At 48.7% G+C, this 27,045-nt stretch overlaps 1 protein-coding gene across 2 annotated transcripts in view; it reads right to left on the reverse strand.

Annotated features, from left to right (window-relative positions):
- Positions 1 to 27,045, reverse strand: part of NRF1 (nuclear respiratory factor 1) — an 81,617-nt gene that overhangs the window by 11,991 nt on the left and 42,581 nt on the right. Inside the window, exons 6-11 of one of the 2 annotated variants that reach the window (XM_041002532.1) lie at positions 20,896 to 21,054; positions 20,109 to 20,306; positions 19,033 to 19,134; positions 18,003 to 18,160; positions 12,713 to 12,837; positions 8,910 to 10,440 (exon numbers count right to left, since the gene is read on the reverse strand). In XM_041002532.1, coding sequence (XP_040858466.1) covers positions 10,391 to 10,440; positions 12,713 to 12,837; positions 18,003 to 18,160; positions 19,033 to 19,134; positions 20,109 to 20,306; positions 20,896 to 21,054 — 792 coding nt within the window. In that variant the 3' untranslated portion in view covers positions 8,910 to 10,390. Of the gene's footprint in view, positions 1 to 8,909; positions 10,441 to 12,712; positions 12,838 to 18,002; positions 18,161 to 19,032; positions 19,135 to 20,108; positions 20,307 to 20,895; positions 21,055 to 27,045 lie in introns of those variants that run through there. The other variant, XM_041002531.1, reaches the window with a different exon arrangement.

Raw genomic sequence — 27,045 nt, forward strand, 5'->3', positions numbered from 1 at the left:
CTCCAATTTAGTAATTTTTTGATGAGAAAGGGAAAGGAAAGGACATTAGATGGGGGGTGGGGGAGAAACGCGGTGAGATTCCCTCCTGTCAGTTTAGTCCCTGTTGGCTGCAGGCACTGCACTGGGGCATGCCGAAGTCAGGGGTGCCACCTGAATCTCCCATGTGGGCACAGGGTCCTGAACACTTGGCTTGGCTTTGGTTGCTTCCCCAGGCCATCAGCAGGGAGCTGGATGGCAAGTGGAGCAGCCAGGACACAAATTGCTGCCCTATTATAGGATGTTGGTAGGTGGCAGCTTGACCCACCAAATACAGGGATTGCCCCAGAACTAAGTAAAAAAAAATTTTAATTCACTTTTAGTTTGAGATAGAACGTGCCTCTGCGTCCTTCCCAGAACTTCCAGTGTGCCGTTCTCACAGCACTGATCTCCCATCATCCCTGCACACCACAGGCAGCATACAGCACTAACAGCACTGCCTTGGTTCAGAGGGAAACTCCAGTCTGGAACTGGATGCACTGTATTCACCTAAAATGTATTTTCCTGTCATTCCCCTCAATTCGCACACAGATTCTTTCCCTCCCTGCTCACTATACTCACTTACTTTAACACCTTGCAGCCGCAGTGGGCCCCGTGGGAACAGTTCAGTGCAGGGACATATCACAGCGCAGTGAGCAGTGAGAGCAGGCTGGGCTGCACAGGCTGCCTGCCTCTTGGGGTAGCCCGTCTGAGAGCAAGCACTTGCAGCCTGGCCAGCCCGTCTTCACAGCTCAGGCGAACTCCTCAGGAGACCCTCTAAGTCCCATGTGAGAATCAAGACCAAGCCATGTCAGGGCAGAGTTGGTGAAGCCTGCCTGCCTGTCTACAATGCTGGTGGATCCCTTGAATGTGGGTTTCAGCCTCAGCTGCTCCACTTCTGGTCCAGCCCCCTGTTAATGTACCTGGGAAAGCAGTGGAAGATGGCCCAAGTGCTTGGGCCCCTGGCACCTCCATGACAGACCCAGGTGGAGCTCCAGGCCCCTGGCTTCAGTCTGGCCCAGCCCTGACCATTCCAACCATTTGTGGAGTGAACTAGTACATAAAAGAATCATCAGTTGATTGAGCTTGTTCTCCCTTTCTCTGAAACTCTGCTTTTCAAATAAATAAATAATTCTTAAAAGAAAACGGAGACAGATCAGCATCAACGGTTTCCCATGTCACTGGAGCAGTAAAGCCTGAACTAGCAGTTTCTGATATACAAACGATGTGTGCACGAGGCCATGTCAACGGCCAGTGGGTGGTGGCGACTGTGCAGGGAGAGGTGCGCTGAGCTGCACTGGGCACAGGAGACACTCTTACAGGCAGGCACCCCTCCTGAAGCGTCCACAGCTCAGCTCTTGAAGGAGGCAAAGAAACTTGTCCACTGCAAACCCTTCTGGGGGTGAGACTGGGGGCTGCACCTAACGAATGACAAGGCCTCGCAGTTCCAGAATGGTGACCCTGCACTGTGTTCCCTAACAAATGAATTCTCAAGTGGGAGATCCACTACTGCCTCCAAGTGGAGGCCTTACCGGCCCAGGTCCCGAGGAAGGACTCCCTGGAGATGAACTCTCCCCAGGAGCCTGGTCCAATTAGGATGCTGACAGCGGTAGCAGCCAACAGGTGCTGCGGGCTCGCAAACTAAGCCTAAATCCTATTTGCAACTGTCCCGCGAGAGCCTCAGCACCTTTCCAGGGATGGTCACCTCCTACCAGCAGCTATTCTGAAAAGCAATGTACATATCAGGATGTCAGCCTGAAGGCAGGGAGGAGGAGGACCAGCTTAAGAGTACAAAAGCACCACTCTCCCTTGCACCTCATCAGGGGAAGGACTTTGTGACATAATGCACGTGGGTAGGAAAGCATGTACTTCTCTGGCTGTCCTAGAACTGAGAGCCTCATGGTAGGTTTCTGTGCTTCCATTTCCTTGAGCAGCCATGTTCATGGAGAAATCTGGAATTCACTGAATTCACCTTCCACTTCTCAGCCTGAGTGTCACCAGGCTTTGGACATCTGATCTTTCGTGGTGCCACTATAACTTCACTTTGAGCACCTGCTTGCAGATACCTGTAGACATGAAGAGACACTTGCACTTGTGACCTGGGTCCTGAAGAGGTCCGAGAGTGGACCTAGGTGGCCACCTGTGTGTCAGACTGTCCAGCAGGGACTCTGCAGGGCGTGAAAACAGGCGTTTGCCTGCAAGCCTCCTGCCCTGCTGCTTACTCTTGTGGATTAGTACAGTCACATGGGTAGCTTTTTCTTTCTCCTTGTTTTTCATCCACAAGCAAAGCCACTCTGTCTCTCTGAGCTGAGGTCACTGGGGAACCACGCTCATCAGATCACACAATTTTTGGTACAGCCTTAAATTTTAGGCATTTTTTTTTTCTAAAGGATTCATTTATTTATTTGAAAGGCAGACTTGGAATGGGGGGGTGAAGAGAGAGATGTCTTTTATCTGCTGGTTCACTCCCCAGATGGTCACCATGGTCAGGGCTAGGCGAGGTGTCTGGATATTCTTTGGGTCTCCCATGTGGGTGCAGGGGCCCAAGCACTTGGGCCATCTCCCGCAGCTTTCCCAGGCTCCAAGCAGGGAGCTGGACCAGACGTGCAGTGGCTGTATCTTGAACCGTCACCCATACGGGATGCGGACATTACAGGCAGAGACTTTGCTTGCTGTGCCAAAAGGTAGGCCCTTCCCATTTTATTCCTTAAAAAAGGAAGCTTTCCAGGTGATAGAAAATGCCCCTCCCCTTCACATAAAAAAGACCTGTGTGATGCCCAGTTTGGTCTGGCAGAGAGCCCCTATCAATTGAAAACAGGCCTGGGTACCTGACAGGATAACGTCCCGCAGTCCACAGCGACCATCTACACCGCTCCTCCAAGGATTCGTATCCTGGGTCTCCGAGCTCACACTGAACAAGGTGTTTAGGGGCGTCTGCTCCACCAGGCACTTTGGATTCAAGGCACGATTAGCACCACTGCATCACAGAGCACCCTGGCACTTTGAACGCTACCACGCTGTAGGGTGCTGAGATGCGCACTTACACCAAAACTTTTTGAAAAGTTTAACAGCAAAAAACCCACGGAGGCAGAGAGCTCATGCATGCTGAAGTAGTGCACCCAACAACAGCAACCTTTTGGATGAACAATATCAATGGTGTTCCTACGTTAGTATTTCCAATCTGACTGACACGCCTCTGCGAGCCTGTGGATGAACACGGACGAAGGTGGAAATGAGGATGCTTTTACAGTGCATCAAGCACAGGACCAGCATCTCACCTTTCCTTTTTAAAGAAAAGCTGTAGCAGACGGACACGTGGCAAGTGATAGCAGACGGAGGTGGTAAGAAAAAAAAAAAAAAAAAAAAAAGAAAGAAAGAAAGAAAGAAAGAAATGCCCCTTTGCGATGGAAGCTGAAGTCCATACAGTGTTTGAGCCTGGGCCATCCAGAGTGAGAAAGGTCAGGCTTACTGCTGCAGGCCATGTGTTGGCCAAGGACAGCACCGCGACCCAGGGACAGCCAACGGCGGGGACCTGTCAACAACGGCCCCTTCTATCTCCATCAGTCAAGGCCACAGGGAGGGCATGTGGCCGTGGCTCTGGACTGTGTAGTGGTGAGGAATGACGGCAGGGAAACAGGGACACTGCCAGCTAATGAGAGCTTCCTGGCCACCAGGTGTGTCTATGCGCCAGGCACCACGCTAACCCTGGACAGGAACCACCTTGCCCAGTGCTCACAGCTACTTTCCAAGGGTAGAGCCCTCATCATCCTGACTTTGCAGTTAAGGCTCACAGACGGGCTTGCCCAAGATAACAGCTTCACGAGCACCTCTTCCTCCTCCTGCTCTGGGCATAGACCAGATACCTACAAAATCAGATGACCCGCCAGCAGGGGAACAGCTGTATGTAGGAGGATGATCCAGGTGTTTGGGCCCCTCCACTCAAATTGGGAGACATGGAAGAAGCCCCTGGCTCCTGGCTTTGGACCAGGTCCAGCTGTTAGTCATCTGAAAGCAAACCAGTAGATGGAAGATCTCTCTGTCTCCCCTCCACTACTCTAACTCTGCCCTGTGGGTGCTGCTGACACTGTGGTATTGTGGCTGAGACGCTGTCTGCAATGCCAGCAATCCATATGGGCGCTGGTTCAAATCCCACTGCTGACCCAGCTCCCTGTGAAGGTACCTAGGAGAGTACCAGAAGATTGCCCAAGCACTTGAACCTCTGTACTCATGCAGGCCACCTGAAGAAGCACTGGGCTTCTGGCTTCAGCATGGCTCAGCTCCAGCCACTGCAGCCATTTGGGGAGTAAACCAGCAGATGAAAGATCTTTCTCCCGTCTCTGCTTTTCTCTATATATATAGCTCTGCCTTTCAAATAAATAAATCTTTTTTTTTAAAGGAAGTATTTTAATCAACATAGTTGAAATTAAACTGGAGAAACAAACAATAGAAGTTGTTACTAAAGGCAAAGGAGCACAGAGATGGGAAAAGGGGAAGATATGTTTATTAAGAGAACAGAATTTCTTTTTCCTAAAGGGATTTTCAAATCAGTTTCACTTTGCATCTGGGACGGGTACTAAAATGTGCATTTATTTTAAAGTTTAGTAAGACTAAGTGGGATCTCTGATTCTTAGGAAAACTTTGTGTTGCACAGAAGAGTCTTAAGGGAAAACCCCAGAAGACTGTTGCCAGGCCTCTCCTGAGCCCAAGAACCTACCTCTCAGAGAGAAATGAGAAGGCTTTTCCGGGCCAGGCTGAGCAGCCTGTAAGGCCTGGTAACCAGCTTTAATTTGCAAACTCTCCTGTCCATTTCCCCTCCTCCAGGGCCTGCAGAAGAAAGGCTGAGACCCCAGGCGGGTAGGCATTCTCAAACCAGCTGGATCCCAGTCAAGGGATGGAGGAAGCCCCAAGCCCGGCGCGAAGCTGAGGTCTTGGAGGCACCAGGGGGGCAACCATAGCATTCCAAGTGAGCCAACACTCATTTTTTTAGTCTCCTTCAGAATTCACACTGTTTTTCACTTACACTAAAGCTCACACTTTAAAAATTGTTTGTTCATTAAAAAAAAATTCAATCTCTAGCAGACACTTTCCAAACAGCTGTTTAATAATTTTTACATTCTATAAAAATGTAATTGTAGCAATTACAAGTCAAATCCAGTAATAAGGCTAGCACAGGCAATAGTTTTCAGACAATGAAAACTACTACCTTATGACAGTTCAAATAAAACTGGTTTAATTCCTATGAATTATCAAAAGGATGAGGACAAAATGCCCCCTCCCTCAAACATTTCAAGCTGGAATGACAGATTTTCAACATAATAAAATGGACAAACATGAAATAAAGTAAACTAAATAAATAAATAAGCACAAAATCCCTCTTCCCATTCTAGAACACTTTTCTTTAGTTCACGTGCACCTTGGATGATCTCGTGGTAAACTTGTGTTATAAGTGAGCAGCCTGGCACGGCAGAGGGGCGTGAGCAGGCCTGCAGTCTAACATCCCCAGGACGCTGCCAGGCGCACGGCACCGACCGTGTGACGCCCCCCGTGTTCCTACAGAAGCAGTTCCACTGCTGACTTTACTCCTGCTCTCTGAAACACCACATGTGGTTTTGGTATCCTTTCTGGTCAAGTCTGTGGTGCTTCTGTAAGTTATTTTTCTTGATGTATAAACATTCCTGTTACTCTGTTCCTGTCCTGATTAGGCTGGACCACCTCCAGGCACTGCAGCCCTGGGATCTGTGCTGCTGCACTGGGCAGACGCACACCGCAGACGGGGTGCTTCTTAGTTCAGCCGAGCAGTTCCCTCTGCTTCCACACAGCACCTGCACCTACAGCATGCTCACTCGCTCACACAGACCTCAGGGTGCCTGGAGGCCAGCAAACCCTGGGTGCAGAGGGCAGAGCACTTAGCAGGGAGCCCCAGTCTCACCCCAGCATCTGGGCACGTGGGCACTCTGACGCGGCCTCTGGTATGCAGTCTGCGGACACTCACTGTCTGTGCAAGGGGTTATACGCTGGAGGAGCCCAGATAGGAGCCTGGAGCTCACAGCAAGGAAGCCTGCGGAGCGGAGTGCTCCCAGACAGAGCACTTCACTGCTGACTCCATGGCTGCCACTCTGCCGCAAGACTATGGAGCAGAATGTTCACACAGCCACGCATTTTGTAAGTGTTAAAGGAAACTAATGGAAGAGAGAAACAGACATTCGACAACTAAGCAAAAATGTTGATCATTTATCTTAAACAGCTCCCTAAGTGTGGTGAAGAAGTCAAAAAGAAAAACTAAAACTTTTAAAGTACAAGAACCAAGACTCCAGGGTTGGAGCCATACTCAACAGGCTAATCCTCCACCCTGTGGCGCCAGCATCCCATATGGGTGCCGGTTCACGTCCCAGCTGTTTCACTTCCGATTCAGCTTTCTGCTTGTGGCTTGGGAAAACACCGGAAGATGGCCCAAGTCCTTGGGACCTTGCACTCGCTTGGGAGACCCAGAAGAGGCTCCTGGCTCCCAGCTTCGGATCAGCTCAGTTCTGGCCGTTGAGGAAATGTGGGGAGTGAACCAGCAGATGGAAGACCTTCTTTCTCTATCTCTCCTTCTCTCTGTAAATTTGCCTTTTAAATAAAAATAAATAAATCTTTAAAAAAAAAAAACCAAAAAACCAAGACTTCACAAAACTGCCGAAACAACACAGAACCACAGCTTTTTGATATATAATATGTGAGTCCAAAGTCAATGTCCTTTCCATGTCTCAGTTCACTGTCCCAGGACTCAGAGCACTTCCTGCCCATCCCGGCTCACCCCTCTAACGCTGAGCACCCCTGCAGACAACCAGCCCCCGGGAACGCTGTGGAAGGAGCAGAGGGAGAACTCCTAGGAGTCAGTCTTACCACTTGTCAGCAGTTCTGCTAAAGAGCTTGGTCAGGATTTTAAAGACCGGCTGGAAGTAGTTTGAGCCCTGGCTGCTCCAATTCCCATCCAGCCATCTGCTAATGGCCTGAGAAAGCAGTGGAGACCGGCCCAGGACCTCAGGTCCCTGAGCCCATGTGGGAGACTGGGGAGAAGCTCCAGACTCCCACCTTCAGCCCAGCCGTCTTGGGGCCACTGCAGCCATTTAGGGAACCAGAAGATGGAAGGTCACTATCTCTGAATAATAAATACACAAGTAAATAAAAAAAAAATTATTTTTTAAATGAAGTAAAATGGGCCCGGCGACGTAGCCTAGCGGCTAAAGTCCTCGCCTTGAACGCCTGGGATCCCATATGGGTGCCGGTTCTAATCCCGGCAGCTCTACTTCCCATCCAGCTCCCTGCTTGTGGCCTGGGAAAGCAGTCGAGAACGGCCCAAAGCTTTGGGACCCTGCACCCCTGTGGGAGACCTGGAAGAGATTCCTGGATCCTGGCTTCGGATCGGCGTAGCACTGGCCATTGCGGCTCACTTGGGGAGTGAATCATTGGACGGAAGATCTTCCTCTCTGTCTCTCCTCCTCTCTGTATATCTGACTTTGTAATAAAAATGAATAAATCTTTAAAAAAAAATGAGGTAAAATGCTTTTAAGAAAGAATTTTACAGGGACTAGTGCAGTAGCCTAGTGGCTAAGTCCTCGCCTTGAATGTACCAGGATCCCATTTGAGTGTTGGTTCATGTACCCCCAGCTGCCCCACTTCCCATCCAGCTCCCTGCTTGTGGCCTGGGAAAGCAGTCCAGGATGGCCCAAACCTTGGGACCCTGCACCTGTGTGGGAGACCTGGAGGAAGTTCCTGGCTCCTGGATTCAGACTGGCTTAACTCCAGCTGTCACTTGGGGAGTGAATCAGCAGATAGAAGATTTTTCTGTCTTTACTTCTTTCTGCAAATCTGACTTTCCAATAAATATAATAAATAAAAATCTTGTTAAAAATTGTACAATTGGGGCCCGGCGCAGTGGCGCAGTGTTTAAGGTCCTCGCCTTGCACGCCCGGGATCCCATATGGGCGCAGGTTTGTGTCCTGGAAGCCCCACTTCCCTTCCAGCTCCCTGCTTGTGGCCCGGGAAAGCAGTCGAGGACAGCCCAAAGCTTTGGGAACCTGCACCCGCGTGGGAGACCCGGAAGAGGCTCCTGGCTTCGGATCGGCATAGCATCAGCCGTTGCGCTCACTTGGGGAGTGAATCATCGGATGGAAGATCTTCCTCTCTGTCTCTCCTCTCTGTATATCCGCCTTTCCAATAAAAAATGATATTAAAAAAAGATTGTACAATTGGTACACTTCCAATCAGTATACAAAGCATGGATCTCAATCTTTATAATGAAATAAAAATAGTGCCAAAATGATTGGACTAAGACAGAATATTGTGGAGTTGAAAATCATTTAGATTCTTACCTAATGCTTTATACCACAATAAATTCCAGATATTTAAAACTATTTTATATGTTTATCTAATTTTGAAGGTACAAATAGAATAAAAACAAAAAATCAGGAAAATGAAAAGTAATGAAAGTGAAATAAAAATGAACCAGGGAAAAACTCTGCAACATGCACACAAAGCAACAGGCTACTCCCTGACAGCGAAGACCTTCTGCAGATCAGGAGGACCGATATTTAAAACCCAAAAGGAGGGACCACTGTGGTGGCACAGCTGCCTAACCCTCTGCCTGCAAGCACCAGCAGCCTCACACGGGTGCTAGTTTGTGTCCAGCTGTTGCATTTCTGATCCAGCTCCCTGCTTACAGCCTGCAAAAGCAGCTGAGGATGGCCCAAGTCTCTGGGACTCTGTACCCATGGGAAAACTGGCAAGAACTCCTGGCTCCCAGCTTTGGATCAGTTCAGCTCTGGCTGCTGTGGCCACTTGGGGAGTGAACCAGTGGTTGAAAGATGTCTCTATTTCTGCTCTCTGTAAATCTGCCTTTCTAATAAAAAAAATTTTTTTTTAATCTGAATGAAAAATATGCAGAGAATGAGTAGACAAACACTAAAACTAAAAGTATAGGTAAAAATGTGGAAAAGGGGAATATTCAGCATTAATGTTTACAAATTGCCTACCAAACAGGCAAACAGTCTCTATCACCCACCACGCAGCGCTGGTGAGAGGCAGCGAGGCTGGTTCACAGTGCGAGTGAGGCCCAGGGCAAGAGGCAAAGGTGCAGGCCGGACGCACGGCGCATGCTGCTGCAGAAAGGCCCCGACAACCCGAACCAACGCAGGCTGGTTAGGGCAAGGTGACAGAAGCATTCCAAGTGCTGACATGATCTTCACGGAAGAATACTTAGTGACAACAGTGGTCAAGATGCTTCAATGCATGGCACAAAATACTGGTGACATTTTAATTAATAGAGGACACAGGGCAGATTCTATAAAAACCAAAACATTAACATTCTAGCAGGTAGAAGTACATATGATTTATAATAACAACGTTGCCAAGTAAAACCCCCAGCATGCTGTATGTGCCCTTTCTCTCAGTGCCATCAGAAAAAGTGGCAGCTATTTCAGAAAATGTTGCTATTTTCTCAAAAGACCTAGATTTACTCACGCACTTCACTTGTCTGTCCCATCTCAATTTTAGAAACAGCATGTATCTTTCAGGAACACAAGTATAAGGGCATCTCAGCTCTAAGGGCATTCTGAGTGGCCAGTCCCACCCCTCCCTGTCTTTGCTGTGGTAAGGAGGCAGAAGAAAGGCGTGTGGACGTGGCTCCCCAAGGCTGGTTAGCAGCAAGCGGCACAGTCTGGATGAGAGGTGAAACACACTCAATGCCCAGCCAGGGCCTCTATCTGCCGCACGCGGAGTGATGGGAAATGGACAGGCGGGGCGGACATTAAGGTGTGCTTGAGGGGAAGGGCAGAGGGAACAACGGCTTCACCCAGCTTAAGAAATTCTAGTTACAACTCAGTGAAAAGACACTTGTGAAAAATTTTACATTGAATTCAATCATAAAACTCTAACCTAAGAAACCAAGGCTCACTTACTTCTCTGTATAATGCAATAAAATCAGCACTGGCTTGAATAGTTCCTACAGTGTTAGAAATGTCCAATGTCCAATGCCTTTGTCATGTCTGCCTTGGTGGCCTGGAATTTAAAATCTCTGCCAAGGTCCTTAACTTGGAACATGCCATGCTATAGGGTACCGCTGTGAAGTACCCTGTTCTTGTCCACCCCAGCCACCTCCCACAGGCTGCTGTTCTCTGTCGCACTCCCTGTTTCAGGTCTAACCAACACCCAGAGTGCCCTTAGAAGAAGAGTCATCTGCTGGTCAGATTTGTATTTAAACCACAGTTTGGAATCTGGGATGTAGACTTCCCCCAACAATGTCCGTTTCCAAGTTATTGCTATGCCCACAAATAGTACCTTGTTCTGCTATTGTCTGGTTCTTCCTGATAAATTACACTTGGTCTACTGGCAGATATCATAAGCTTGGCATTACAGAAGTGACAAACACTGGCAACAGGACACAATCTGAAAAAACGATGAAAAGAGAACCCTAAAAAGTCTAGCCAGATATAAAAATCAGTTGGTTAAGTGGGAAAAATCTGGTTCCAGTACTGGAATAAATGCTGCAGTATTCCAGCTCAGTAGGTTCAAACAGAAAGAATACCAGAATGCTTGGACCAGATCAATAGTAAACTCATTCTCAAAAGCAGGTAAATGATTGGCTCTCGTCTAAATTTGCTGATGCGGCACAACTCACCAGCCTGGCTTCATACGGAAAAGCTGTGCTGAGGAAGGCCATGTCCAGCCTCACGTCTGCGGTCAGCAAGGTTCAGTGGGCCCAGACTGGACGGCCCGCTGTGGTTCTGAGGACGCCGACCAGCACCTTCTCTTTCCACACACGCAGCCAGCAGCATGTGGTTCACACAAGCCAAAGGCCATCTTACAAGAGCCAGCCTTCAGTAGTCGGCAGCGGGTGTGTGCTTCAGCCTGAGTGTGTGGCTGAATGGTCAGTCCACTTGGCCAGAGACCCACAAGGCCTTTAGACTTTCCTACAAATTCATCCACTGAAACAACCAAGTCAGAGAGGGGCCAGGCCTATAAAACCACCTGTTTTCTCACAAATAAAATCAAGTCAAGTGGATAATAGTCTCCTACCAAACCTACACAGGGGAGTCTCGGTACCTGATGCACAGTGAGTAGGAGCAATCAGACTTCATGAAGGCCACACAGCCAGATACCCTACATCCCCCTGAGGGCAGATCAGGAACCCTACATCCCCCTGAGGGCAGATCAGGAACCCTACAACCCTACACCCCCCTGAGGGCAGATCAGGAACCCTACAACCCTACACCCCCCTGAGGGCAGATCAGGAACCCTACATCCCACTGAGGGCAGATCAGGAACCCTACATCCCACTGAGGGCAGATCAGGAACCCTACATCCCACTGAGGGCAGATCAGGAACCCTACACCCCACTGAGGGCAGATCAGGAACCCTACATCCCACTGAGGGCAGATCAGGAACCCTACATCCCTCTGAGGGCAGATCAGGAACCCTACATCCCACTGAGGGCAGATCAGGACTCGCAAAAGAACAGAAAATGGCAAAGAAACAGGGAGGATTCTACTAGACCGAGACTTCCCTTACTTCCAGCTATGACCCACTCCATTCTGAACATACGTGGCTGTGAGACGCCCTTTAATCACAGTACTGTGGCTAAGATCAACTCTATCTCTATTCAGGTACATGAACGCTCCTAGCCCTACAGAAAAAGTAGGCTGTAGTTTTAGTATTGGATTTCTTTTTTTGGCTAAACAAAACTCTCTGAAGCCACAGTGGTGCTCCGCATTTTTCATGTAATTCTTCTCTGAGGGGTCGGTGGGGAAGAGAAGGAATTACTTTCTCTCTTCCTATTTCCAAGATGCTGTAGCATTGTGTCTTTAAGACTTTTTCAACTCTCCATGGATTTGGTCCTTAGGAACCACAATGAAAAAGTGCCAAGAACTTATCTCTTAGTCATTAATGCCACCAAAGAAATTTCTGTTTAAATAAAACCCAGACTTCAATGCAACAATCCCTTGCCCCCAAATCATACAGTACTTAATTTGCCCTGCTGAATTATAGATTTTCACGTAGTTTTACGAAGCAAGTCAGAGTCTCGCAGGAGGAGCGGACTCTCCTCCTTTGCCCAGACTTCGGAAGCATGCTCCTTGCAGCCAACTTGACCGCTCGCTTCCACAGCCTGCTGAGGTGGGTCCAGAAAGCTGGGCTGCTGGTATAAATGATTTGTCACATTTTTATGAACTGTATCCCTTTTGCTTATTAGAGGCATTTATAATAGTCACAAAATTGAAAAATACCTGGGAAAGAAGGGCAGGGTGGTGGCAGGCTACAAAACAGGAAGTGAATCCCAAGGGCTGGCTGGAGCAGTGGCTCCTCGGCCTGACCCTGGCCTGACCAGCACACAGCCCTCTCCCTTGAGGTGTTCAGGACAGGTGGGGAAGGATGCTGACATGTCCTACCCTCAGGGTGGGAAAGGATACAACATTCCTCTGGCAAAACAAAGGGTCCCATTAGCAGCCACACCCCTGGCTTTTTCCTCGCGAAATCACAAGCTACCTCACCGCGAACAGGACTGGAGCCACGAGAATTTTCCTAGTCATCAAATGCCTCGCAAGCGAGGCAAAATCCAAAGCAAAGCTCAGGCTCTTCCTGAAGGGCTTGCTGTTGGCCGTGTCACAGGAAGGTTTAAGTAGAAACAAGGAAGAACTTCAATAAAATATTTATGCCGTCTTACCATTAGCATCTTGGACTCCAGTAAGTGCTCCAACAGCTGCGGCGGTCTCCCCGGACAGGACGATCTGTCCCCCGCCTTGTAAGGTGGCTTCAGCCAGGGTGGCGACAGCATGGGCGGCAGCCTCGCTGTGGACACAGGAGCAGGAGGGAGATGTCAGAGAGAACAAAGGTACACGGCACGGTGACAAGACAAGCAGCCCTGGGACAACTGTGCTAAAGGGAAGCAAGGGACAAGTGTAAGATGTAACGAGTGCAAACTGAAGTTCTACAGTTGCAACGCTGATGTGAGACGTGCTCAACCCTGGCAAGGACTCTGGACTAGATGCTCACTGCCAACGTCACCAGAGTGTTCTGAGGGCACAGTGAAGCTTTCACCTACGCATCTGAGACCAGCCCTTTAAGCCAAGGGTGAATGACAGTGTCAGCGACATGAATTTGCTATTCAATTAATGCTAGAGAGTAACAACTCGGTTATATTTATGCTTTTCAAAAACAAAGTATTGGTGGACTAACATCCTAAAAAGTACAACTCTTCCCTTCGTCTCACTCTACATGAAGACAGGGCTCAAATGAAGACTAAAACTGAGCATGCTCCCATGATGCACCTCATACTTCTGGCTCTTTTTTCTTAATTTTTTTTTCTTAAAGATTTATATTTATTTATTTATTGTTACAAAGTCAGATATACAGAGAGGAGGAGAGACAGAGAGGAAGATCTTCCGTCCGATGATTCACTCCCCAAGTGAGCGCAACGGCCGAAACTATGCCGATCCGAAGCCAGGAGCCAGAACTTCCTCCAGGTCTCCCACTCGGGTGCAGGGTCCCAAGGCTTTGGGCCGTCCTCCACTGCTTTCCCAGGCCACAGGCAGGGAGCTGGATGGGAAGTGGAGCAATCAGGACACGAACTGACGCCCACATGGGATCCCAGTGCTTGTAAGGTCAGCATTTAGTCATTGAGTCATTGCGCCGGGCCACAATGCTGGCTTTTACAACAAAATAATAAATTCTCTTTCCCCACAAGTATCTGTGGACTGGAACGTCACTGTGCATCTGCTCAGTCAGGCCCTGCTGACCGTTCATGTCCCTCTTCTTTCTCTTCCCTTTCACTGCGTGTGTAAATCCCCCTGGCCTGATTCTACAACAGTACAAACTATGGGACACCTGATCATTTTGTGTGCTAGTGGGAAGAGGGGAAAAATCCCGAAAATCTAAAAATTGTCTTCCAAATTTCAAAGATGAGTCATGGGAAAGGCAGCTAAATTCCATATCCCTCTGAGGAAGACAAAAGTGGGCATGAAGGAGCTAGTGCACCGAGTGTCCCCGACTGTGGCAGGGAAAGGGCACCCACTCAGGGATGTCTGTCACCTGAGAGGTGGGCAGGCAAGAACCCACAGGCGTCACGGCCCCCCGGCAGGCGCCTCGGTCACTAGCAGGCTTCCAGCGCGCAGAGAATCCACTGAACAGACACTCCACTAAGTCTAAAACTTTCCCTTCTTACTAACCTCCCTTAGCTTTTACATTTTTATGCTTTTGTGTTTAAAATTACTCTTTTGATAATAATAGAAACATAATGTAGAAAACAGGGAAAAAATTTTAGGAATAAGATAATATTTTAAATCTCATAATTATTTTCTCCTAATTTTAAATACCACTTTTCAGCAGATACACTGGTAAACAGGACCATTCTGTATGTAGGACTCCTTGATCTTGTTCTTGCAGTCGAACATACAGAGAAGTGACCATCACAAGGACGGTACTGCGGCTCAGCAGCAGCAAGGCTGGCACGCTGTGTGCAGCCATCGCCACCTCCGTCACACACTTGAGCTCAGAAAATGGACGCACTGCACTCAACAACTCCATGGCTCTTCTCCTCAGCCTCTGGGCGGCTGCCACCCCACTGTCCATCTGTCACCGGTTTATCATCTTCACGTGTAGTCATGCTGCCACACACGCCAGCGCTCCCTTCCCTTTTAAGGCCGAACATTTCACTGTATGGATGCACCACATTTTCCATGGCCACATATTTGTCAATCATCACTTGTGCTGTTTCTGCATTTAGGCTTTTAATAAACAGTCTTTTTTGACACTGCTTTCAATTCTTTTGGATACACCACATAGTTACTAGAGTTATATAGTACACATTCAACTGTATACTAGTTATCAGCACCATAGTCACTCTGATTTTAATTACATCAAAAAATCACCACACAGTTTCCCACAGCAGTGCTGAGCCGCAGTCCTGCCAACTTCCTGACTGAACAAGGATTCCAACCGATCATCCTTGCTGACACTTGTTCTTCCCGTTTTCGGCCCGTGATCATCCTAATGGATGTGAAATGGCATTTCACAGTATTTATTAGCAATGTGGAGCAACTTTCCATGTGTTTATTGGTCATTTGCATATTTTTCTCCAGAAAAATGCATAGTGATGCATTTTGCCCATTTCTGAGTTAACCCGTATTTTTGCTGTCGAAGTTTAAGAGTTCTAAGTGTTCTGGCATTGTTTCTGTCTTTCCTCGTGCATAAGCAGAGAGCTGATTGAAACAGGAAGAGACGGGAGTTGAACCAGTGCTCACATGGGATGCCCATGTTGCACGGCAGCTTACCACACTGGGTACCAACCATCCAGTACCTGAGATCTTTATTTCTTTGCAATAAAAATAAATAAATCTTTAAAAAAAAAAAAACCAACAAATCTGTCTCTATCTTTCGATGAGATAAACATTTTATTCATTACTCTGAATATTAATATTAGCATAGTTTTGAATAACAATTCCTCTATGCCTGCTTTGGACTGTTAGGAAGCCAAGCTAGACTGAGGGCTTGGCCCTTGCTCGGACTTGCTCTACAAAAACCCTGGTAACAGTATGGCTGAGAAACAGGCCTGTCCTGCACCTGTCCGGATGCCCGTCCCCTCGGAGGGGGAGGCCTAGGTCCTCTCATTCCCCCACCTGCCGTCACACACAGCTGCTCTCGCCCCGCTCTCTGTACCCACAGCTGCTGTTTACAGGGCTGCAGAGGGGCAGGTGGTTATCACAGACCATGCTTGCTCCATCTGCACCTGAGACAGAGAGACTGCAGGGGGCAGTGACGACATCCCCTGGTTACCACAGGAACAGACCAGCCTTCTCTGTGGGCGGTTCACTAAGATGACCCCCAACAATAACAAATCCTGTGCAAGTGAAGGTTCTGCTGCATCTTGGTCCAACCCTCCTAAGCTATTCAGACGGTCACCTGGTCACAGACAGCCCTGCTGTGCCCCTGAAGGGTGTGCTGCCAAGCCTGGTTTCTTCACCCTCGACAGATGAGGCAGCCTTCCCACCCCTTCCTCGACTCACCCGGGCATTGAACTATCTGATTGCAAACGATTTCAACATCTCTTTACTCCTGCATGCCACAGTGAACCACATGCTCTTTCCTTTGGAGTAAACACTGTCCCCACCTCAGCTGCATCTAAGATTGTTAATAAGCTCCCAGGGGACAGCACTCCCCTCTCTGCCCTTGGAAACAGGCTCTGCGCCTCACTGCAAAGGGAGCTGGGAGATGCCTCACATTTTCCACAAGGTGCAGGGCCCAGGTCACTCACGCCTGGAAGGCACTAGGAAATCAAGTTTGGCTCTTCTGTGTGATGGCCTAGGAGGCTTGAAGCCACTGGCTGCCTGGCTACACTGAGGAAGCTGTCTCACATTTACCTGGGTGTCCACTCTCCAAGGAATTCTTGGGCAGAGCTGGCATGGAAGAACCAAATGACTTCCACGTTACTGCAAAGCGCCATGTTCCATGGGCTGAGACACAGCTTTGACTCCATGTTAGTTCGGGTAATTTGGAAAAGACCCTCATCAACCACCAGGTCCTGCCACACTCATTTCAAGCAGTCAGTTCGAGCTACTGCTGCGATGCCATAGGTTAAGCCACCCCCACTTGCCGTATGTCTCCACCTGAGCACTGGTTCCTGTCCTGGCTGCTCCACATCTGAGTGAACTCCCTGCCAATGTGCCTGGGAAAGCAATGGAAGAAGGACCAAGTGTTCGGGCCCTTGCCACCTATGAGAGATTCAGAAGTTCCAAGCTCCCGGCGTGGCCTGGCCCAGAGCTGAGGGATGCGGCATCTGGGGAGTGAATCAGTGGATGTCTTTTTCTGCCTGTGCAACTCTGTCTTTCATGTAAAATAAATCTTCAGAAAGAATGTAGTCACTTTGCTTCCATTTTCACTATTTTGGTTCCTAAGACTTGAACAAGTCATGCCTGGGCAGTTAGGACTGGTCTTTTCATTTCTTTTCACTAGAATCAATCTGAAAATACAGCTTAAATGATCAGCCCAATTCCCGAAGTGCTAAAGGTTGAACTGCCTGGTGAGAGCCACACCTATCGTCACATGGGTTTTGTCGAGTATGCGCAATGAGAGTTATGCTCATTACAAACACGGGGGGACCAAGGTCAGGGCCATGTTTCTTAAGCTCCAACGGCTGCCAAGTGGTTGGACCTCAGCCACAGCACCGAGCCTGGGACAGCAAATGGTCAGACTCTGCCACGCTCTCCAGCATCGAGCACACCCAGAGGATACTGCAGCCAGTTCGAGTGTTGGGGAAGGCAACCTCCCTTGCTCTGAATTTCTAGGATACAATCCAGCAGAGTGCTCTGCAAGGATGTGTGTTCACTGCTTTACTTCAACGAACCTCGCCCATGAGAGGGTGCTTTCTACCTTACCTAAAGAGATCTGACACACCCCAGGAGTTGAACAACTTCTCCAAGATGACCTGCTGCGCAGGAAGGCAACAGCAGCCCTTACTGTATTCCAGGCCTGGACCCAAGGCTCCCAGAGGCACAACACCCAGTTGTTCTTCCAGTTCTCAACAATACCGTTACAAGGTGGGCACTGTTATCTCATTTTACATAAGGGAGGCAGAGCTTTAAAAAAAAAAAAAGCTGTCCAATGACAAATAGCGAGTAAGTGATGACAGAGCTTCAAACCCAGGCCATGCGGCTCCATGGCCACTCCTAACCAGTGACGACAAAACTGTCAGAAAGGAAGGAGAATGGCGCGAGGACGACTTTCCCGTCCACAGCCGGGATGTAAGCCGGGAACCACACTTCATTTCAGAAATTGGCTCTTACTATCGCTGCAGCACCCTTCCTGAATGCCCACAAAGGACTTGGTTTCCTGGTTCAAATCCAACCGACAGTAACCAAGGGGCTGAGAGCGTGAAGTGCCAATGGTAACAAACTGAGGCACGACACTTCTCCTTGAGGATGGGTCCGCCATCCTCATTTATACCCCATCCCTGCCTCCACCTGTTGAGTGCCATGGTGACCGTGGCTCCCTGCTGCATCTCCTGCGACGCTGCTACTGCTGCCTCCGCCAGTGACGCCACCGCCTGGGTAGCTTCTGACGCTTGTGTCGTCTGGATGGTCATCTCACCGCCCTGTAACGCGGCCCAGTTCTGTTCCACCTGAGGCAGAAAGGACAGGCTAGTAAAAACACACACATACAAAGGAATGCACAAACCAGTGAGAGAATGGATGAGAATCCAACTCTGCTACGTCAAGCCCAGAGTTACTCCAACTTGACATTATTAACTTTTTAGGCCAGACAGTTTTTGTGAACAGCGGGAGCCTGGGGTTTCTGGTGTCTCCCACCTTGAGACTAATAGTATTCTCTCTGGTTGGGACAATCAGTTTGTCTCCAGGGGCAGTTGTGGTGCCACAGGTTAAGCTGCCAACTGGGATGCCAGGAATCCGGTATGTGTGCCTACTTGCATGTCAACTGCACCACTTTCCATCTAGCTCTCTGCTTGTGGCCTGGGAGAGCAATCGAGGACGGTCCAAGCCCTTGGGACGCTGCACCTGCGTGGGAGACCCGGCAGAGGTTTCTGCCTTGACAGGCTCAGCTCCAGCCATTGCTGCCATTTGGGGAGTGAACCAGCAGACAGACAGTCTGTCTTTCTCTCTCTGTAACTCTGCCTTTCAAATAAAAATAAATCTTAAAACCAAAACAAACAAAACACAAAGGTTGCTGCAGGTGCACAGTGGCTGGTATATGGCCCAGTGGGTAACAGGCCGTGTCCCACATCAGCATATCGGGGTCAGTACCCGGCTCCGATCCTGACTGCAGCTTCTTGCTAATGCAGACCCTGGGAGGCACTGGTGATGGCTCAAGTGGCAGGGTCCATGCATGCCCACGGGAGCACTGGAGCTCCTACCTCCTGGGCCAGCTCCGGTGTTAGCTCCTTGGGGAGTGAGCCAGCACATGGGAGCATGTTCCCATCCACCCCCTGCCCCCACCTCATCATGCGGATGACATGGACAGAATCCTCCCTCTTACCTCTCCGTCGGCCACAGCGGAGTAATTGACCTGAGCCACAGTAACTGTGGTTGGCAGTTCTGAAGCATCAGCCAACGTGGCTACCGTTGCTCCTGTACCAACCTAGACAAAAATGGCAGAGGGAATCAGTGGCTGGTTCCCAGGCCCATCCTTTCCTCAGAAGCTAATTTTCTCTCACACAATCCCAAATGAGGCACAAATAACAAGTGATACACATGCTGGGTAATGGGAAAGGAGCTGGTCAAATCACATCTCAGAGATGAGCATGAAGTTCAGAAGTTTTTTTTAAAGATTTATTTATTTTTATTGGAAAGGCGGGTATACAGAGAGGAGAGACAGAGAGGAAGATCTTCTGTCTGATGGTTCACTCCCCAAGTGGCCATAACAGCTGGAGTTGAGTAAAACCAAAGCCAGGAACTTCTTTTGGGTCTCCCAGGCAGGTGCCGGGTCCCAAGGCTGTGGGCCGTCCTTGACTGTTTTCCCAGGCCACAAGCAGGGAGCTGGATGGGAAGCAGGTGCCCATGTGGGATCCCAGTGCATTCAAGGCGAGAATTTCAGCTGCTAGGCTACTGTGCCTGGCCATAAAATTTTTTTTTAATGTCTAAGAAATCTATGTACAGTTCTGAATTAAACAAAATAAAAACAACTTAAAGTACTCTTCAGAAATTGTTTTCAACAGGAAGTTCTGCGGGAGCTACAGGAAATTCACACAAGAACATGCACAAAGAGACTTCATCGCAGCACAGTGGGTTAAACTGCTGCCCAGGATGCTGGCATTCTAGACACATATACTAGTTTAAATCCCAGCTGCTCCACTTCCAATCCTTCTCCTGTTGATGCCCCTGGGAAAGCAGCAGTTACTACATCGAGTACCTGGACAGCTCCAAGCATGCAGGGGACCAGAACAAAGTTCCTGATTCTGGGTTTTTGTCATAGCCACTTGGAGAGTGACAAGCAGATGTAAGACTCTGTATAACTCTATCTTAAATAAAATAATATCATTTTTTTTAAATAAAGAGTTTGAACAAAGAGAACTTCCTTGAGTGAAGTGGGGGAAGCCGCAGTCTGCCACTCACCTGAATGAGGGAGACTGTCCCGTCAGGATTACTGAAGGTCTGCACGACAGTCTGCGATGGCACGAGATGGGCTATGCTGTGGGTAGTCGTGGCCTGGGTCTGTGTCTGCTGATCTTCAAAAGCATACAGAAGGTCCTCCCGCCCGTGCTGCTTGTAGCAGTTCTTAACGATGGTCCGCAGAGCCTGGGTCCAGGAAACCTGTTCCCAGAGAGCAGAAGCAGCGAGGTAAGCAGAGCTCCTGGATCCCTCAGTCCACAGTGGACCAAGCAGCTGCTGATCTGTCAACCCAACCTGTGTAGATAAACTCTTGGGATTATCTCTTACACACTGATTGTGGCACAAAGAAATGGAGCCCCTGGCAGCAAAGAAGGTTTTCTTGCAGACCAAAGTGTGTTTTAGATTTTGGAATTTATTCCAGCTTGGGGTCAAAAGATTACTCTGGCCAACAAGTATACAACAAAGGTTATCTGAAAACCTCCAAAACGAAAAACAAACATGCAGAAGACAGTTCTATATTTCCACATTCATGTCTTTCAGCAGTGGCTATAGCTAATCAGAAGGCCACTGCTAAGTTTCCAAAGTGACTAACATCATTTCTTCAGGTTTCTTGGTTTTCCTAGTGATGGAGTGATGGCCGGAACTGACTGTAACCAGAGGACAGCAAGCATCTTTGGGGGGAAGGGTCAGCATAAGAGGTAGAAATGACAATTGAGGCAGCTCACATGGTACAGAGCTTCAGCCCAGGCCAGCAGCAGCCCAGGCCAGCGGCAGCCCAGCCCATCCTTACCCGTTGCTTCTGCTCTTCGGTGCGGACGTCACTGCGGACATTTGCCCAGGGGATATCTTCAGGCCACCAGATGGGCTTGCAGCTCTCTTTTCCCCAGCCTGGTTTCCCCCGACCCGTAGAGTACTTGAGCATCTCTGGAATAAATGCCCGCAGCTGTGCCTAGAAGAGGAGAGGCGACATCAGTGCAGGGCTGTTTACGTCCCTGTTGGATTCTGAGAATACAGAAGCCACTGCAGCGTGACTGCTGCCTGTAAATGCGGCAGGTCCGCGGCTGCTGCAAAGCCTGTGGATGCCAACAGAGAGAGCGCGCAGCTGTATTTCGCAGGCTTGCTCCTGTAACAGCAAGAGCACCTGCCCTCAAGTCTGGTTTCTGTCCCTGAAGACAACACTAGTTGCACACACTGGTTTTCTTGTATAATTTCCAGCAGTATTCCTACAGGTTTTGGTCACTGGAATCATGAGAATTAGAGGACAGGAACAGGCGAAAGCCAAATCATCACTCCCTGCAGCGAACATCGCTGTCTTTGGAAAATTCTGGAGAGTCACACAAAAAGTACTGCAGCAGTGAGGTGCTGGGTTACAACACATGATACAATTTACAGGCTTTGACCCAAATATAAAGGGGAAACAACCCTAGTACTCTAGGGGAGGGTTTGGGGTCCACCATGCCTGAGTTGGCTGTGTGGACCTGGGGAAGCGCCTGTCCTGGCCCAGGTGGTGTGCTCGTGACCCAGCACTGCTTGGCGCTAACCGAGCTGCAGTGCCACCAGCAGCTCCTCCGTGGGCCTCCTGTCTTGCTTTCTGCCCGACAGACTGGAGTCACAGAGGCACGTAGGCCCAGGACACCTCCATGCTGCCTCTGAGCAAGACACTTTCTAGCAATTGGCTTATAGCTGTGGTCAGAAAGCAACAAAAGCAAGAATGAGAACACTTAGGGACTAACGAGAGAATGAATTATTGCTATACTTAAGCACTGACAGCCGTTTATCAAATATTCTTATTTTTATTATGACAAATACAAAATATTATTTTACAAGACAATGCAAACTGCTGAACAGGGAACCATGAACCCAAGCCAGAACTGTTTACCTGACATGGCTGACAGCAGCCACACTGCTCATGCTCCTTCCAGTCTTCAGGACACGCCCCACGACACCCTCGTCAACCTGGCCCTGCAGCGTCCAGCGGCAGGCTCAGAGAACACGCCCACTTGCAAACCTAGCCTGTCAGCTGGCTCATGAAGTCATGCCTTCAGTTATTTTAAGAAAGTGCATCTGAAAGTCATTTCCCCCTTTATCTTGATTTCTTGAGAGTATGCCTTTTTCTAGCCTCAGATACACAGCAGAAAAGCCCGCAATTCTCGTACATATAATTCTTCATCTATTCATATTTAAAATGGGTTTCTCAGATGTGCAGATGAGTAGAGATACCAGAAACTTAATAACATCCCTTTATTCTATCTAATCCACACATCCAAAAAAGTGGAACTCTTCACTGACAGATGCGAAGAGTGGAGAAAATGAGACGAGGTGGCCGAGGATCTCCCAGTTAACAGAGTGGAAGTGCTGGGAAAGGGCTCCGCAGACACCACACCGACAGCTCAAACCGTTCCGCAGCCCCACCTGTCTCATTCCGAGGACTGTCCAACTATGATGACTTTTTATTACTTATTTGATCATGATATAAGACCCTGATCATTTTAAAATTAATTATAATTTGTTCTTTATTTCTGAGGGAGTCAGGGCTGGGTGCGGGTGGGAGGGGAGGGACACAGGGGAAGAGAGACGGAGGGGAGGAAGGGAGAGAATGAGTGAGCTCTCCTATTCCACTTTACGCCCCATGTGTCAGTAAGAGCTGAGGCTGGCCAGGCTGAAAGCAGAGCTGGGACATCAGTCTCCCATATGGACAGTAGACACCTAATCACCAAGTTGCCACAACTTCCCCCTGAACACGCACTGACAGGAAGCAGGGGTCAGCAGGAGCTGGATGTGGAATTCAGGCACACCTGATGTGAAACACGCTGTGTGGACAGCTAACACGTGTGCCCCTCAGCACAATCACACCAACTCTTCCCATGCTCCTCAGTTTTGGGTTATGCTGGTCCCTGGCTATGGAACCCTTCCATTCCATCTGGTTCTGACTGGGTTTCATTGGGCTTTCCAGTTTCAGTAACTTACTGGTAACTTGAGACGTGGGTGGTACATCATCAGCTCCCGTAATTAACACTCCTCCAACTTCTCACCCTCTTAGCTTACTTGTTTTTGCCAACGAAAACCTACGTCCAGGGGCCAGCACCGCAGCATAGCTTGTAAGACTGCTGCCTGCAACGTCAGCATCTCATATGGCTGCAGGTTCAAGTCCTTGCCTTCCTCATTTCTTGTTTATTTCCCTGCTAAAGCACCTGGGAAAGCAGTGGAAGATGGCCCAAGTGTTTGGGCCTCTGCACCCACAGGGGAGACCCAAGAAGGCTCTTCTTCAGCAGGGCGGCCCTGGATGGAAGATATTTGTTTCTGTCTCTTCCTCTCTATAGTACTCTGCTTTTCAAATAAATAAAAATTTTAAGTCTTGAAATGGTTGTATATATATACATACATATATATATATATATTTTAATCTGAATGGCAGAGTTACAGAGAAAAGTCTTTGATTTGCTGGCTCGTTCCTCAAAGGGCCACAAGAGTGGCAGACGGGCCTGGCTGAAGTCAGGAGAGCCAGGATGATCCTCCAGGTCTCCCATGTGGGTGCAGGGGCCCAAACACGTGGGCCCTCCTCCACTGCTTTCCCAGGATCATCAGCAGGGAACTGGATCACCAGTGGACCATTTGGGGCTCACAGTGCCCCAGTGGGAGGCCAGTGCCACAGGTGGAAATTTACCTGTGATACCCATGCAGGTTCTAGTCCGATTTTTACTTTTTTTGGTGCTCCTAGTACTCTTGCCCTGTAATATTTTTTTTGCTCTCGATTATGACAAGTTTTTATGGCTTAATAATAGATATGGCCTGGCGCAATGGTGCAGTGGTTAAGGTCCTTGCCTTGCACACCCGGTTCTAATCCTGGCGGCCCCACTTCCCATCCAGCTCCCTGCCTGTGGCCCGGGAAAGCAGTCGAGGACGGCCCAAAGCCTTGGGACCCTGCACCCACGCAGGAGACCTGGAAGAGGCTCCTGGCTTCAAATCGGCATAGCATTGGCCGTTGTGCTCACTTGAGGAGTGAATCATCGGATGGAAGATCTTCCTCTCTGTCTCTCCTCTCTGTATATCTGCCTTTCCGATAAATAAATAAATAAATCTTTAAAAAAAATAACATATATATTTTTTAAGAAAACTTAAAATCATGGAAAATGTACAGGGTAACTGAGAGTTAGAGATAGCACGTAAATGTGCAAAGTTGCATTGAATAAATACTGGTTAGATCAACAGAGAGTAAGAAACACACAGAGAAACAGAGAGCAAGTCCCATCCTGGTCTCCCACATAGTGCAGAGGCCTCTGGCCTCCAGCCTTCTGTTGCTTTCTCAGCACATCAGCAGGGAGCTGGGTCACAAGTGGAATGGTGGAACTTAAACCAGTGCTCATGCAGGATGACAACACTGTTGATGACAGCTTAATCTGCTGCCGCACACGGCAGCCCAGACTCTTAGGAGAGGCCAACAGAAGACCCCAGGGAGACGGAAGCCACACAAAGGATAGTAACTCCACAGGCAGAATCCATCAGGTCAAAAGTTGAAAACTAGCCGAGATGCAAGCGTTCTAGCTCAGCGGCAGATCTTGGCATTTCAGAGCATTCCTTATCAAGTACAGTTTGCCTCTTCACCAGAAGAAAAAGTATCTTTCAGAAAAGTTTAGTTTTCAAGTCTACACATTTGAGTGATGAAGGATTTCTTTAATTTTTAAATTCACAAAGATGAGCTGATTTCATTGGAAAAGGCAACATTATGCCAGAGTGTTTTCATTCTGTCCCAAATAGTGTTGAGACTAAAGAGACTATAATTAAGGGAAAACCAGCTGTCCAGTGTAGAAAGAGTTAAAGGATTCATTTCCAGAATTCAGAGCTGTGCTCTCATTACCAGTTGGATTAATTGCTGGTCCTGGGGAGTCTGGGAAGGGAAAGCTTCTCAGTGCTTGTTAAGGGAGGCTTGTCTTGAATCCACAGGGAGACAATCAACAGGCTCAGCCACCACAAGGCTCTCGCACTGTCCCTTAATTGGGCTGCGACAAGCTTTCCTGGCCTCTCTCATCCTGATTTAGGACTCCACCACAACCCACAAAAAGGAGAAAATGCAGCTCCTTCCACAGCACAGTCATCAAATCCTAAAAACAATCCAATCCATACCAGTGGCAGCCAAAGGTAAAGAAGACGTAGAAATCATAGTTGATTTCATCTATTTAAAGAGATCTATTCATTAATTTGAAAGAGAGAGGTAGACAGGCAGTAGGTAAGTGGGGAGAGAAATATCCACCTGCTGGTTTACTCTCTCAAATGGCTGCAACACCAGGGGCTGGGCTGAACCCAGGACACAGGAGCTTCTTCCAGGTCTTCCATGTAGGTGCAGGATCCAAAGACTTGGGGCCATCCTCGAATGCCTTCCCAAGCATATTTGTAGAAAGCTGGATCAAAAGTGAAACAGTTGGAATTCCAGGACCCTTACGGGATGCTGACACTGCAGGTGATCTCACTTTAGCTCCATGTTTCCTATTCTTTGAAGTAGAATAGACTAGATCTACACTCTTCAGGCCAAGCCAACACTCCCGACACCACCATCCCTTCTCCAGGGCTCAGAATGCCCGCTCCCCGGGGAGGTGCCTGAGCAGCAGCAAACGGGCCAAGGACTTGGGTCTCCGTCATCCACACAGGAGTCTGGGATGGAGTTCCTGGTCCCCGGCCTGGCCTGATGCAGCAGCTGCTGTCAGCTGAGGAAGCCCGCTATCACTCTTGCTTTCTGGTTTTTTGTCTGTCTGTTTTCTGGTTACAGAGAAGTTTTATTTGTGAAGTGACCAGGAGAATAGGAAAGGAAAGCACCCCCTGGGAGGGATCCAAGAGACAGGGGACCTTTTGAAAGGAGAGAGGTGAGACCCCTATCACGCCACCTTTTACATTAATATATATATGTATATATTTTTAAAGACCTCAATTATAACACAACAGAATGATTCCCAAGTAAACCAGGTCAGGTCTCGTGACTCGATTCTTCTAAGGAAGTGCTCGCTGGGCTGGACGTTTCTGAGGGCTTCCCTCCAAGTGGTGAATGATTGCCACTCCGTTGCATCATTACTCCCAGGGACTTCCAAGGCAACAGAGAAACCCCAGTGAGAATGAGAGGAGGGCACCAAGGTCAAAGGGGCAGCAAGAGAGGGGCAGGAAAGGGGAAAGAGAAGGTGCTGACCAGTAACACTAAGTTTGTTCAGAGATGTTTACTCTATTAGTCTTTGCCTGGACCATTTCTAATACAGATTCCAAAAAAAGCTCACAACCTTACAAGAGCAGCAGGGTCCTAAAGGACTCCAGGGTGGTGAGGAACCAAACAGATCTTCCACTAGCAAAATCTTAATTCTGGCTGAAACATTGCATTTCCCTAACTTCCTGCGTCAGCTGAGTCAGCGGCACTGGCATCAGCCGGGAGCTGGCCAGCCAGGCGGAGACCTCACTCGAGACCCACAAGTTACCCGTGGGCAGAACGCGACTCTCAAAGATGCCCAGGCTCTGGATTTTAGCATCCTAGAGAAAAGGGTTACCCTAACATCAACATCTCTGAAAAACACAACTTCACTGTCACTGTAACTGCACTCTGGCGTTGCGGCACGTACTGCAGCCACTCTGCTGCATCTCGGTCTCCTCCACTGCCAAAAGTGGGCACACAGGCGAGCGTTCACACCGCAGGGTTGTGCGGCTTCTGTTTCATAATCACACACAAAAATAGGCTATTGGTGTCAAGCTACACTTTGAACAGTAGAGAAAAAAATCATGTTAGGTAAAATATCGCATTTACAAACAATTTACTTTTATCTAAACACGACCCATACACACCCCCTTCCTCCCAGAGCAGCGTCAGGCGGCACAGCGCGCCTTTCATTCCCACAGAAACCCAGATACTCCGTGACTCCTAAGGATGAAGGAGATTTTGAGAGTCTGTAAGCCAAGAAATGCTTTTAAA

The sequence above is a fragment of the Ochotona curzoniae genome, unplaced genomic scaffold, assembly GCF_017591425.1.
Source record: "Ochotona curzoniae isolate NIBS_2020 unplaced genomic scaffold, NIBS_Ocur_1.0 scaffold_2476, whole genome shotgun sequence".
Taxonomy (NCBI): Eukaryota; Metazoa; Chordata; class Mammalia; order Lagomorpha; family Ochotonidae; genus Ochotona; species Ochotona curzoniae.